General features: G+C 46.7%; 1 protein-coding gene and 1 long non-coding RNA gene across 4 annotated transcripts in view; one reads left to right on the forward strand and one right to left on the reverse strand.

The window, feature by feature from the left end:
- The window catches only part of Hr51 (photoreceptor-specific nuclear hormone receptor 51), a 65,582-nt gene that overhangs the window by 10,619 nt on the left and 40,138 nt on the right, over positions 1-14,825 (reverse strand). The window contains exons 3-6 of one of the 2 annotated variants that reach the window (XM_050189005.3): positions 11,962-12,182; positions 8,596-8,699; positions 6,295-6,570; positions 3,500-3,786 (exon numbers count right to left, since the gene is read on the reverse strand). In XM_050189005.3, the coding sequence (XP_050044962.3) occupies positions 3,500-3,786; positions 6,295-6,570; positions 8,596-8,699; positions 11,962-12,182 (888 nt within the window). The remainder of the gene's footprint in view (positions 1-3,499; positions 3,787-6,294; positions 6,571-8,595; positions 8,700-11,961; positions 12,183-14,825) is intronic. The other variant, XM_050189006.2, reaches the window with a different exon arrangement.
- Positions 12,126-14,825, forward strand: part of LOC129387609 (uncharacterized) — a 56,556-nt gene continuing 53,856 nt past the window's right edge. For both annotated transcript variants that reach the window (XR_008614771.2, XR_011892796.1), the window contains exon 1: positions 12,126-12,213. This is a non-coding gene — a long non-coding RNA (uncharacterized lncRNA). The remainder of the gene's footprint in view (positions 12,214-14,825) is intronic.

The raw sequence follows: 14,825 nt of genomic DNA on the forward strand, positions 1-14,825 counted from the left end.
TGCCGGACACAATCTCGTACCTGACGTCAGTCACTTCTCGAAGAATGCGGTATCAGCCCGTGTAGCGACAATGGAGCTTTTCAGAGTGGCCCACACGTCCGGAGGAAAACATTCGTCGCGGTGTCGCTGATCTTGAAGGCGCTTCTATATTGTCACCTCCTCGAGATTGCGTACGTTGAAGTAGACGACTGAAAGCGCTGCTGACACTGTGCGAAGGTAGCGAGCTTGGCGTATACAGGGTGTCCCAGCTAACTTTGGCCAATGTTTAAGAATATGCGAATGCCACGTAGCTGGACAGAACCAATGTAATGTTGTTTGCCGTCGCTTGGAGATACTCAAACTATATATTTTTTTTCATTCCGCCAGTTAAGATAATTAGTCCGAATTAACTAATCAAGTTCTCTAATACTATAATTAGATGAATAGTGTCAATGAGAGAATTGTAGAGACAATTAAAATCTCCCGATACAGCTAATTGTCGCTCAATACTTGCTATACACAAAGGTGTTTTTCCGAGCGTAAAAGAAGATCACAAATGCACGCAAAATTGCCGCGCGACTGGCCGCTCAAGGCATCTTTTTGCGTGTTTTTTTGCAAAATCACGAATAAGGGGGCCGACAGATGGAGTAGCACACTGTGTTATAGAAATTACATGTTCATAGGCCCACCTATTGAAACTAAAGGCCAGCCTTTCTGAGGCACCTTATCCCTGTTTATAACTGTGATAACACGTGGTCGCTGAGTATTCAGTGGTTATATTATATATATTATTTAGCTTCATTAGTAAGTCTACGTATTCCACTAATTAAAATAACAAATGATAAAAACAATCCGCGGTTCACTCATTCACTAAACCGACCGAGAAAAAAAAATATTGCACGCGGCCGCAAAGCGCGCGCGCTGCCACGTACTGGACAAAATACAGGGTTTTTTTAGAAAGCTACTGCTCTGCGATACGCGCTGCCCGGGATAAGTATTTTTCTCACGATCTACCGTAACTGTTCATAACTAACACAAAAAAGTTTTGGGAACAAGTGTGTCCGGAACGACACCATAACAACATCACCTTGCAAAATGACGATCACATTCCCATTCCAGAACATGATCGTCTTAACATCTTCAATGCATACTTTTCATCAATTTACGTCAAGTAAGACCATTCAAACGTGCCTGAAGTAGCTGATCTTGAGTATACCTTTATGGGCAGCCCATTAACATCACTGTCGACGGCATCGCGTCTATTATAACTAATATGAAACTGTCCACATCAGCAGGCGTTGACGAGATTAACGCAAAGATACTAAAATATACGATCACCAGCCTCGGCTAAAGTACTATATCACATCTTTTGGCAATCATTATCCACAGGACAGCTTCTACATGTCTGGAAAATCGCGAAGGTCTTTCCCATGTTAAAAAGTGGCAATAGAAATTCACCTAATAATTTCAGACCCATCTCATTAACATCCGTCTGCTGTAATATGCTTGAGCATATCATCGCCTCCCATATTTATGATCATTTTGAGCAAAACAACTTTGTCTTTTCAAACCAACATGGATTTAGGAAAGAATTATCGTGCGAAACAATTTTTCGAGTTCACAACTGACCTACATTATAACTTAGATCAAAACCAGCAAACCGACTGCATTTTTGTTTTTTATTTTTTCAGAAACCTTTGATCTTGTTGCTCACTGTCGACTAAATTCTAAGCTATCTCCCTTGTGCATATACTCGCTAACGCTATCAAGGATCAGAAACATCCTTATCAGCCGGCAGCAGTTCACCGTTGTCAATTACTTTTGCTCCTCCCTTTCTTACGTTTCTTCTGGTGTGCCGCAGGGCTGTGCATGTGCTAAGTCCGCTACACTTCTTCTGATACACATTAACGACTTACCGAATAACACGTCTTAACATGTGTGAATTTTAGCTGACGATTGTATCCTTTACCGAGCGATTACTAATACTAATGACCACGAAATAATTCAAATTGACCTTGATCTTATTAGCAATTGGTGTGGCTCTTGGTTAATGTCGCTAAATACTAATACATGTAAATAATGCCATTCACTTGCAAACATTCAAACTCAGACTTTTGTTGCTATATTAATGACAAAGCCGTGTATAATGGTTATTCTTTCAAATATCTACGCGAAACCTTAACATCGAACCTTTCTTGGTTTACGTATATCGCTAATTTCTGCTGCAACGCCTCGCGGTCCTTGGGCTATTTATGCCGGAACCCGAGAAAGACGCCGACTGATGTACGTGCCCTGGCCTGTCTAACATTTGTACGCCCCCAACTTCAATTTGCCTCTGAAGTATGGTCCCCTCATTACACTTATTTAATTAATGTGCTAGAATCAATTAAAGATAGGGCCACTAGATTTACTTCACAAAATTAGAACCCCAAAGCAAGCATGACTCAAATTAAAAACAACTTATCTATTTCTCCTTTGAACATCCCTCGCGATATAGCCCTCCTATCCTTGTTTCATAAGTACGTGCACGAATCGAGGCCATTACCGATAACTTTGCAAGTCTCTTCATTCGCGTCACGAAGATTACATATTCATCTTTCCTTCACGCACATCTATGGCAAAACAGACACCTTTAATACCTCATCGGCGCTTCCACGCATCATTCACTTGTGGAATGACCTTCCCGATGTCATGGTAGCTGAACATAATAACGCATTTCTTTAATTAGCGATTTATCTGCATTTGTTTCTCGTCGTGCTTTTATGCGTTACAAAAGAACTTTCAGTGCTTACAGTAATTCTCGTGCTTGTCAGTACTAGCGAAGACGTTTTTTTTTGTGCAATATTTACCAATGTTCTTGTTTTTTTATTATTATTTGTATAACTGTATGCTGTTTAGAATTGATACGTTTTTGTAACCCTTCTTTGTATATAGCACTTTATTACTTTGCGTGTTTGATCTTCAATGCACTTGTTGTTCATTATTAACAATGCTCTCTGTAATAATTATTTAGATAACTGTTGCAGTGTTCTATTCATATAATTATTTATATAAGTGTAAGCTGTTTAAACCTTGTTACATATTGTGGAGCCCCCCTTACCAAATGCCCTTTTCAGGCCTGTATGGTATATTGAATGAATGAATGAATGAATGTGTGTGTGTGTGTGTGTGTGTGTGTGTGTGTGTGTGTGTGTGTGTGTGTGTGTGTGTGTGTGTGTGTGTGTGTGTGTGTGTGTGTGTGTGTGTGTGTGTGTGTGTGTGTGTGTGTGTGTGTGTGTGTGTGTGTGTGTGTGTGTGTGTGTGTGTGTGTGTGTGTGTGTGTGTGTGTGTGTGTGTGTGTGTGTGTGTGTGTGTGTGTGTGTGTGTGTGTGTGTGTGTGTGTGTGTGTGTGTGTGTGTGTGCGTGCGTGCGTGCGTGCGTGCGTGCGTGCGTGCGTGCGTGCGTGCGTGCGTGCGTGCGTGCGTGCGTGCGTGCGTGCGTGCGTGCGTGCGTGCGTGCGTGCGTGCGTGCGTGCGCGTACCTGGTCTCTGAAGGGCAGGTTGGAGAAGGACGGCAGGTTCTTGGCCCACTTGACCGCCATAAAGAGGAGGCGCGCCGACGTTTCGTACACGCTCTCCTGGGCCACCGGGTACAGGGGAAACTCGCCGTAGCCCGGCATGGGCTGCTGCGTCTGCTGCTGGCACAGCAGGGGCGGGGGCAGCAGCCCCACCGGAGAACGCCGGCTGGTCGCCGTGGTCAGCGACGCGTCGCCGAGCCCGCCGCCGTTGCCGATGTCGTCCCGGCAGCCACCCGACTCGGAGGTGTCCTCTGCGACCGTGGCGATCGATCCCATTCATTTCGTACATGCCTTGTTTATTGGTATTGTTTGCGGTGTACGTAACAACACTGCGTATTAAACAGTACAAAATAAGATTATGTACTTAGTGTCCGGAAGTAAAACAAAGACTATGAGGGACTCCGCATTTCAAGAGCTTTTAAACGCGCTCCCAATGCACGATACACGATTGTTTTTGCACGCCTCCCCCGAAGAAATGTGGTTGCCGAGGCCGGCGCGCGTTAACACAGTGGGATGCGCCGAAGTTAAGTTTAGAGAAACACAAAGTCGGCTTACAGTGTTTTTAGAAAAACTGCATTTCCATTTCTGTGGCAGTAAAATTTCGATGACATCATAGGGATGTCATATACGGCACCAGTTTTTTTTAAATGTGTGTGAGGTCAGTGCTTAGTCCAGGAAATTCGCCCAAGAGTTTGCAAATTTATGTCAAGTCTGCATATTGAATGTAATGAGTATTTTTTTATTAATTGACAATCAACTATAGCCTCGAGCCGGTGTACGCTGTCAATATCTATGACGTCACGTTAAATTGGTGCTGTGATTTCAAGCTCGTGTCTCCACCAGCCTCACGATTTTACACTATTTCTGCCTTACATACTTCTGCTGATGGTCTAACTATAACCCATATCTAGTATTCCAGGGACGCAATTCACCAACCTATAGCTTAGCTTTACCCTAATCTCTGTGCCCTCTTATAGCACAGAAAGGAAACCTATATACATTCGCTGGTGATGCTATTGGATGCGTCAAATAATTGCACACACTGAAAATAAACAGTGATTAGGCGATTTATATTATACGGAGTAGCTGTCGTACAAAAACGTATCGTCATATGTAAGTGTAGACATATGTTACAAGAACTGTAAACTTGTAGCAAACAGACTACGACGCATATCTATAAGACATATTGCCTAGGCATGGGCCGTGAAATTAATTACAGTAGAAAATTGTATGTTATACGCCGACATAAGCTGATGTTTTTATTCAGTGCTTGCTTCACCGTTGTGAAGAATTTCCAGCAAGTTCGAATTTCGCCGCGGCCAGCGCAGCTGTATAACGGAGGTTCATCCGGTTTCTACGGTCGCTGTACGACCTCAATTGAAAAAAAAAGAAGAGTCTGAGAAAAAAAAAAAAACGTTAATATGCTAAATGATAACTTTGTGTTGAATGAAAATTAGTCCTTGCACTTAAGACTCTCAGGTATAGCCCAATGCCGGATCAAAATCTACAAGATCCCTTCAAGTTCGTCAAAGTTGTAACAAGCACACCTCTCAGTATACGTTTGGCTTAGGCCGTTGTATGGGTCAAGCGTGTAATCACAGTGCTTCTAGTACGCATCGATTGCCTTCGGACAGACCGCACTGAGGTGCGCGTCGGATACAGACTAGCGCGTGCATTCACGAAAAGCTCTTACGGTAGAATTTTTCGTAGGAACAAATTCCAGCCAATCGTGATGCTGAACACAATTGACGAAGGCTGCCGGCAATGGGAAAAGCCCTGGACCCGGTTTCACAAAAATTACTTCGACAAGTAACCGTCTTCTCATGTGTCTTACGGCAAAACCGTTTTTCTTTGCCTAAACACGGAGACGGAGATATCGTGTGCGGCAGGTTGGCGTCTTGATGCCACATACTGAATTTTCCGTCCCCTCGTGGTAAAATCAAAGATGGCAAGTATCACTTATGAAAGAAAAGCTTTGTGAATGCGGCCTCGGAGCCGTAATTCGCAAAGCTTTTCTTTCCTAAGTACACCTTGTCACTGGCCGGCCGCACTCTCTAAGAGTATGTTAAGCACGAGTACTGGCTCGTATTTTCTCTTATACGAACCATCCTAGCATCAGAACGTTTTGGCAATACGGGCCCACATCTTTTACTTCCGAGAATGGTTTGTCGTTTAAGCGGCTGAGGCTATGGTATGCAGAGCATATCGTTCACAGTTGAAGTGTATAGATAGCGCCACAGAATGCGTTCTATAACTTCGTCACACCCGCTAGAACGGCATGCAATCGGATGACGAAAGCGTAAGTAAAAGCGACGCCCAACCACACACGACCCATCAAAGCTGTTCCGCGACGGTGCAGCCCAGTTGGCAGGCGAAGTTCTGAGCGGATAACACATAACTAACGCTTTGTATATGGTGTACTATGCATGAAGTACGTAAATAGCTTTGCATTGTATGTATTCATATATTTCGTTGAACATATCGGGGCACAAAGTTGACAGAGACATTGGTAGCTTGAGAATACGTATAGCGCGGGTGTATACGTGCTCAGAAGCCAAGGCTGGCTTCAGGTCACCTAATGTATTACTTATCACTGCGACAGCAGTTAGAAGCTCGAAACTGAATTTTCTTCGTCCGCGAGCGCTTGATCGCGGTGAAAGCCTTAGACGACGGCGTGTCCTCTGAGGTCGCGGGTGCGCGATCCCGACCGCGCGCCGCCCGTTCTCGGAGGCCGTGCATGCTCGCGCGGTGCCGCTCACCTTCCTTGGTGGGCGCGTCGTCCCGGCGCTCGTACTTGGCGGGCCGGTGGTGCTGCAGCTCGCGCGACTGCTGCTGCTGCTGCTGGGAGGCGGCCCTGTCCAGCGCCAGGTAGCGCGCGGCCGCGGCTGCGGCGGCTGCGGCGGCGGCCGCGGCGCTGGGCGCGTGCGGGAACACGCCCACGGCGGCGCCCTCGCGCAGCAGCCGCTCCGAGTCGGCCAGCGACTCGGGCCGGATGGTGGCCGTGTTGCGCGGCTGGCGCTCGTTCTGCACCGCTGCTTGACGAGAGGAGAGCGAGAGGGGCCTGCTGTCAGCCTTGTGCCGAGAGGGTGTCGCTGATTGCGCCGTACGTACGCCCCGTGAGCAAAAGTATACGGACCACAGGGTCGCCGAAAAAACAGAATTTCTTCGTAATTAACACGCATAAGCGGAAACTGACCAGTGCGCTAGAAAACTTGTAATGCCAAGTTTGGACTGCAGTCTTTAATTTCAAGTTGCATTTACAGAAAATGAGTTTTATTGCGCGATCCCAGGTCCGTATACTATTGCTCACGGGTGTACATATGCTGTTGGCTGCCCCGCCCCCCCCCCTTTTTTTTTTGTTTCTGATTTCCCTATCGAAATGAAAATCAATTGAAGAAGCCTTTTCCTCCGCATAACAGGGGGACGGCTATTTCTTCCCAATTTATAAATAATTGATGATAACAAGGAACTCGGGGTGGTACCTTCGGGGGATGACTGTCGAAGTTAAGGAATAGCGTCCCGGTATAGGTCTGCTGAGATACGCTACAGGGAAGACACTTATTGGTCAGGTGCGTTCGTTAAATCTCGTGAGGCGTGCGTTTTCTGTGAAGTGGCATTGCCTCTGGGATTGGCCCGTGTTACAGACCGCATTAAAGCCCTTGCGAAGACACATATTGCGCACAGGTACATAAGGATCGGCCCGTCGAGTCACCAGCTTTATTAGCACTGCATGTCTCCGCAGAATATCGGCCTATCCATAGTTAACTCGGTCATGCAGACAGCCGTCTATGCAAAGTAGGGGGAAAGACCTAATTAAATTTCAGCTTTAGGGAACAGGCCCTGCATCGAGCACAAATTAAAAATTTGCCGTGCGAAGCTGTGGCGCGCCGCGCCTTGTCATGAGGCCTAAAAGATTAATTTAAAAATTGCTGTTGTCCCATTAACGCCTTACACGGTAGGTAAAAGTGAGTTGCTAGGGATAAACTGCAGATTCTTGCCACGCTATTCGTAGAACATTGTGACGCCGCAATGTGACACACACGCATGCACGCACAGGCAGGCAACTTGTTTCAACGCTCCACATATATACACTCACAATCATTCCGCAATCACTCGTCGTCGCGAGGGTCGCCGCACTCGGCTGGGCCGTGCGCGAGGGGAAATTTGAGGGGCGAAACGAGATCAGGAACTCACTATATACCACTTGTGGTGGGATCGAATTAGACACTCTATACTTCCACACCCCCCGTTTGTACACTCCCCTACTCTCTCAGGGCGGCGCCTGCCGCGTACACTCGGCGTTTCAGGGCAGCACAGGGTCCGCAACGGCGTCAATAAGTCCTCGACTAACTCACCTTAAAAGCCTCGGCACCCGCTCACACACACTCTCTCTCTCCTTGCCGCCTTGCCGCCAGACGCCACCGAACCCTTCCTCACGTGCTCCATCGCCGATCGTGACCGGTGGCGTGAATCCAATCAGTGCACCGGGCCCCTCGAATCAGCCACCCCCTGCTCGCCATCCCCACTCCCGCGTTCTGCACTCGCGCACCCTTTCGAAAGAAGGGGCGGGCGCTCGGGCCCCATCGACCTCTAACCTCGTTAAACGCGACTGCGCTAACCCTCGACCGCGCTGCTGAGTGTGTCATAAAGCGCTCTGCAAACGCTCTTCTGTCAACGCTGCGGCAGCCGGCGTGCACGTGTGGTCCAGCGAAGCGAAGTGGGTGCCGGGTTGGATGCGGTGCAAGCGTTCAAGTGGCAGTAACCGGCACAAACAAAGCGTTCAGCCGGTGTTTGTCAGCTTGCTGTTTGCACAGTACGAAAAGTAAAGGGACGTACACAGACGTTCAGTTTTCTTTCAAACGGCGCTCCGTGTATGATCACTAATTATAATTTACAGTGCCTAATGCGCGAACTATACAGTTATATACAGCAAGCAAATTAGAGATCGACATGCAGGCGAGAGTTGTATTGTCTAAAGTGCGCATTTGCTTTTCTCTTTTATATATTTGGGGAAGGGCGGGTTTGGGTTCACAGCTTTTTCAAGGTATATGCATGCTCACCGTCCTTGTTCATGCCCATCTGGAGGCACTTCTTGAGGCGGCACGCCTGGCACTGGTTCCGGTGCGCCTTGTCCACCAGGCACCTACCGGTGCCGGCCTGGCACCTGCGTTTCACACGCGCGGAGTCATGCGCCGGGTCTTACGGGATAGACGCCTGTACGCACGCCCTCTACAAAACCAAGGCTAGTAATGGCAACTGCTTTACGTTTATGCATGGCGCGGAGATTCGGCTCCATTTCCGAGTGTTGTCCCTTTCCCCCTGCGGGACACGTTTACTCTCAAACTTTATGAGCGAGGCCGTGAAGCGTTTGTGGAACACCGTGCGGATATTTTGTGAATATGCACGCTTTCATTTAGTTGCGTGCATACACATCACATGTTTGGATAGTGTGCTTGTGATGATATGTGTATACGTTCGCATCTTGTGCATGCACTGTCAGACACACTACGAAAGTATGCGGCAACGGAAAGCAGGCGCTTGCTCCGTGCATTATTATTTCTTTTTTTTTTCATTTTTTCTGCCGATTTCCGTTTCGCTATTCACCTTTTTCCCTTAATATACTTCTTTAAATATCTATTTTTGCCTTTCTTCCCGTGCAACGTAACAAACCGCACTTTTTCCTCGTTGACCTCGCTGCCTTTCCTTCGTTTTTCTTTCTCCATCTCTTTCATCATCATCCTCGCCTTCTACTTTCTTTATGTTTAACCATTTCCGTTTTATCCCAGTGCGGAGTATCCGGCCAGAGGCGTGTTCCAGCGGCCAACCTGTCCGACATTGCTCTCGTTGAACCTTCTGTCTCGCTCTCAGAATAGGACGTTCATTCCGATTAACTTCCCTAATGCCCCTTTCTCTTTCTGTATTCTCTCCGTGTGCCTAGTCAGACCGAACGGGTTTAATATATAGGGGTTGCGTTCACAAACTAAAAATAAAGAAGCACAGGTTCGCGTGCAACATGAAGATACAATACAATGCAATATACTACAAAGTACAATATATATCTTAACGCAAGTGTTAGACGGTGTCGTGCGACGTGACATTATGCACATTATGAAACCAAGGCATCGGATAATATAGCTAAATTACAACTCGACGTTGAACAGATGCTTCAGTGCATTAACACATTAGTCGAGATCGCACACAGTTACAACATCGCTTGGCAGCTTGTTCCAATGATAAATTGCAAGAAACCTTGGTGAGTTACCATGCAAGTTAGTGCGCGAAACGAGGGCTGTGTTTTATATGCGTGATGCAAGCGCAGAAAAATGAGATGGGCTGGCCTGATTTGCGAATGCATAAACGGCGAATCCCTGAAATAATGTCTGCGAAAGGGCGAGAGAGCGCGGTAAGCCTTCGCTTTTCTAGTGCGGGTATAACTTCCATGAGGCTTTGATAGATGTCACACAATGGAAGCGTGGATATTTTCCTTTGATAAAGTGGGCTGCTTTATATTGAATGACTTCGAGTCAGTTGATTAGGTATGATTGACTAGGGTTCCAAATAAAAGCGGTGTATCCTAATTTCGAGCTACCTAAGGTTATCTATGCAAGAAGTTGAGTCGAAGGGTTGGCAGAGTGCAAGTTGCGTTTACTTAATCCTAGTGCTTTTGAAGCCTTATTGGTTACTGCATCAACGTGCACGTTCCGAGAGAGATTAGAAGATGGATGCCTAAGTATTTTATTGTAGATACAATATCGACCGCCACATTGTGGATTATGTAAGAGTGCGGCTCCGGGTCGTCAGATCTTGTAAATTTGATGTACTTCCTTTCTGAGGCATTTATTTCCATCTGCCGTTGTTGGCACCAGTGCACTATTTGACTGATGTCAGATTGCAATGCACTTACATCGCCACTATTAGTAATCTGCCTGTATACTGCGCAATAGTCTGCGAATGGTCTGATTGGGGACGACAAGTGGTTACTAATATCGTTAATATAAATTAGAAATAAGATTGGCCCCAACACAGTGCCTTGTGGAACGCCTGATTTTACCTTTATTGGTGAGGATAAAACATTATTAACAAAGACAGACTGATAACGATTGGACAAAGACTAGCAATTCATTTAGAAATCTTAGTGTTAATGTTTAGGGTGGTAAGTTTCATACTTAGACGGTTATGGGGGACCTTATAGAGCGCTTTCGCAAAATAAAAAAAAAAATATAGCATCGAGATCTATATTATTATGAATTGCTTCATGAATATCGGTTATTAATTAGTTCAAATAATTGAGTTTTGCAAGAACGGCCTCGCTGGAAACAATGCTGATTTCGTAAGAAGTTATTAGTTGTTAGATATTTCATAATTGCAGATTATTGCAGATTGCAGAAGTGCCCAAGAAGTTTACATAGTATGCTTGTTAGCGAGGTTGGCCGGTAACTAGAAAGAACAGAGGGATCACCTGATTTAAATAAAGGAATAATATGCACAATTTTCCAGGCATTTGGTACGTTACCGCTATCAATTTATTGCTGAAAAACAGATCCTAATATATGATAAAGAACGATTTGTTATTAGGTTATCATTACATAATGATTCTATCGCAATGCTATTCCTTCCGCGCTTCGTCAGTGATCCGAGCGGCGCTCAGCCCACGCAATCACAGGCGTCGGCCGGTCAACTGATAAGAAATAAATAGAACCGATCGAAAGGAATCCTTGCATTACGTCTGTCGAGCATTCGGTATGCAGCCTCCTGCGTAGATAGTTTCCTCCAAGATATCACAACTGCTGATGCACATTTATCTGTACGTGTTTCTTAGAACTGAACTCTCTTTCTTTTCCTCCCCACATATATGGTAACAAACAAGAAGGGAAGTCGTATATACCGCTACGATCAAAAAGAAAAAGAAAAGCGATCGGCCCACTGACGCGATTAGATAAATCTTCAGCTTGACCAAGGTTGGCTCGACGTTTGCCGTCCGTTACGCTCAGACCACTGCGCGCGCACCACGGTGTGGACATGCGCACAAGTAATCGGCAGAAACGCTTGTGCGTTGCCTGTGCACAGCTCCTGTACGGCAGCAGCGGAAGGCAGCACACGGCCCCGTGCAGAGCCAATTGAGCGGAACGTGACGGTGAGTTCACTTGGCTATAGGCCGCTTTTGCGGCTAAATTAACGCACTGGGCGCCGTTCGCGTCTTGGGAGACATCCCGTAACCTATAACTGTAACCATTCTGTAGCTGCGCGCGCGACTCGCACGCGCCGCTGATACCGTGACATCACGACGGCCTCGAGTGCCCGTATAATTGTTATCGCAGTAAAGGCAACTTGCTATCATCACCAGTAAACTTGTCAAAACCGTACAGCCTATCATTGACTTCAATACTTTCACGGATGCCAGACTATATAACTTGGCTGCAGCTTGCCTGTAGATGAGCTTCCTGCGGACGCTTCGCTTGAAGAAGCCGCTGCACCCGTTGCAGGCGAGGATGCCGTAGTGCTTGCCGCTCGACGTGTCGCCGCACACGACGCACGTGAGGCCCGGCGAGGAACCGCGCCGCGAGCCGCCCGACGTGCAGCGGGACTCGTCCGACGAAGCCTGGCCGCCGCCGCCGCGCAGAGACGGGGGCGGACCGCCGCCGTCGACCTGCGCCCGACAAGCGTGGACGCGTCGCAAGGTAAATGTCACGTCGTCTGGTTCGGGCGACAGAGCCTCTTTCGTCGGAGCTGAAAACATCTGCTAGTCCCCGCTCCCCGCTCTCTCGGAGGATAAAAAGCGTGTGACAAAGGCGAAACCACGTGACGACAGCGAAAATTCGATTTCGAAGTCGCGGTCGAAGCTTCGAGCCAGTTATGCTCCCGACGCTGCCGACGCCACCAGGCGAAGCGGCGGTGACGCCGATAGCACGAGCGGCGAACCTCTGCCGTGGATCGGCCCGGTATTACGCTATCTTGGGGATCGGCCCACCTATGGGGAGTTTTGTGTCTACACACAGACATGACCGAACTAGGACTTAACAAAAAAAAAAAAGAAAAAATATCGCTGTAAAATTTGTTACGTCCTTGTGTTTCTTAATTAATTATGACGACGACGAACGCGGGAACACTGGCACGAGCGTGTTCGCGCGGTAGCGCAGAGGGGCGCCAGCGAGTCAGCTGTGGAAGACGACGACGTCGGAGCCAGTCGTGATGAATAATAGGAACCTTTAGGCTGAGGCCCAACTCCAGCGCGGCCTATTCAAATACATGTGAAACGCTAAAACGCTTTTCTGAGATAACCCCTGGACCGATTTTAATGAAATTCGTTGAACTTGAGAGAGATAGTTAAATTCTAGTGACTGTTGGAAGCGGAATTTCGATTTAGCGCCTGAATTCCGTTAAAAATATTTTCAAATATTCGACAGTTTGAAAAGAATAGAAGCACGAAATTTACAAACCTATTGCTCTGCATCAAGAACAGATATCGCAGTTCTGTAAACGGCATCCATTAGATCATTAAAAGTGGACAACTTCGATATGTCAATTTATATCTTACGTGAATTTGTTACGTTGTGCACAAGGATTCTGCAAAAGCTGTATTTCCACATTACTAAATGCCTTTAGACTAATGTATAACATATCGATTCTGCCCACTTTACATATAATATTAGGCGAATTCACAGAATTGTAATATTAATTTTCATTGCTGAGTTATAGAGCTGTAAACTTGATAGTTTCGGTTTCTCAAACTTTTCGGTTTTTCACTATATTTAATAAAGATTGACAACCTAAATAAAATATTCGAGCCCGACAGTCACCAGATTTGAAGTTTTTCTCTTAAATGCGACAAACCTCTTCAAGTTTGGTGCAGTAGTTGCCGAGAAAAACGAATTCTCCTTTTACACGTATTTACATAGGAGCACCCGACCTAAAGCTTCCTCTTAACAGCTTCGCTGTTTAAAAAAGAAAGAAAGGAAGAGAGAGAGAGAGACTTTGTGTAAGGCCAGCGCTATGACCCAGTAAGGAAGAGCACCTGCTTCGCTAAGGCCCGTTGTTGATCCACCGAGCACGAGTGAAGCCAAGCACTCCAATAAGGAGGGGTAGGGCAAGGGAAGTAAGGAGAGGTAATGACAGTGTAACATGAGCATAAAGTGTGTGTTCTGCATCTGCCCTTATCTCCGGACAGTTGGCAAAGTGAGCTGTGCTATACGCCATCAGAAGTTGAAGAGCATTAGTGGGGTGACCGAGGACAGTATTATAGTTTTTAACTTTGCGAAGGACATGTGCTTGTTTCTTGTTGAGTGGAGGGTGAGGCTGGAATAAGATAGTGCAGTTTTCCCGGGTGTTCTTCTAGTGCTCAGCTATTTGCTCTTTGCACGTGTCGATGTCTTTCACTGTCGTTGGATTTGACCAGGGAATCGAGCGGGCCCGGAGGTCAATTTCGGGGGCACGTTGATCGCTCTACGCACTTGGAGAGCGATCTAAATGAACCCTGCAGCCGAACACAAGGCAGACAATGCTGCTCTCGACAGAAATCCATAGCACTGCGAAACGAAAAATACAGGATGCCGTATACGTGCAGTGCGCGCAAGAGCGCCCCTGACACACTTAACGCGGGAAGCGGCCCCACCTCCAGGTTCCATCCAGCATTGCATGGCAGCCTGCACATTGTGACATGCTGAGACTACGTGCATATCGCGCGAGCTCACAATTTATTGTACACTATTGCTGCTTCTCTCTTCTGTTCCATTTCCTTCTTTTTTTCCCCCCAATACGTATTATATAGCATAGCAGGCCAGAGACGAAGATCCTCCCGTCGATCTTTCTGCTTTCTTGGCATTAAAAATTTTGTTTCTCTAGGTCATCTTACATACGGGGCCAAATTGACAAAGCTTTTTCGTTTGTTCGTATATATTCAAACTGTCTGTCATTGGTCGTTCGCGCTCACTATTAATACGCTATCACTATTGTTGGGCTTCTGTTCTGGCCTCTTGCCCAAGTCCCCGGGACCCCGGAGCCGTATTCTGGCCAGGGGCCGGTATTCACAAAGCTGTTCGGTATACGCTAGAAAAATTCGTAATAACAGGCCCGGGCCAATCGCGATAATGAACTGTGGAACGTGGTCAGCAAATGGCAAATGATTATCACCAACAGACGGTTTTGTGAATACACCCCTATATAGTGACTGCATATACGCACAAAGCATTTCGCACGTATAATCCTATGTTCAGCGTCAGGATTGATCGGAATTTTCTCTTATGAACAATTCTAGCTTAAGACCTTTTTTTTAATGCGAGGCCAGGCTGGCTAC

The sequence above is a fragment of the Dermacentor andersoni genome, chromosome 2, assembly GCF_023375885.2.
Source record: "Dermacentor andersoni chromosome 2, qqDerAnde1_hic_scaffold, whole genome shotgun sequence".
NCBI classification, from domain to species: domain Eukaryota; kingdom Metazoa; phylum Arthropoda; class Arachnida; order Ixodida; family Ixodidae; genus Dermacentor; species Dermacentor andersoni.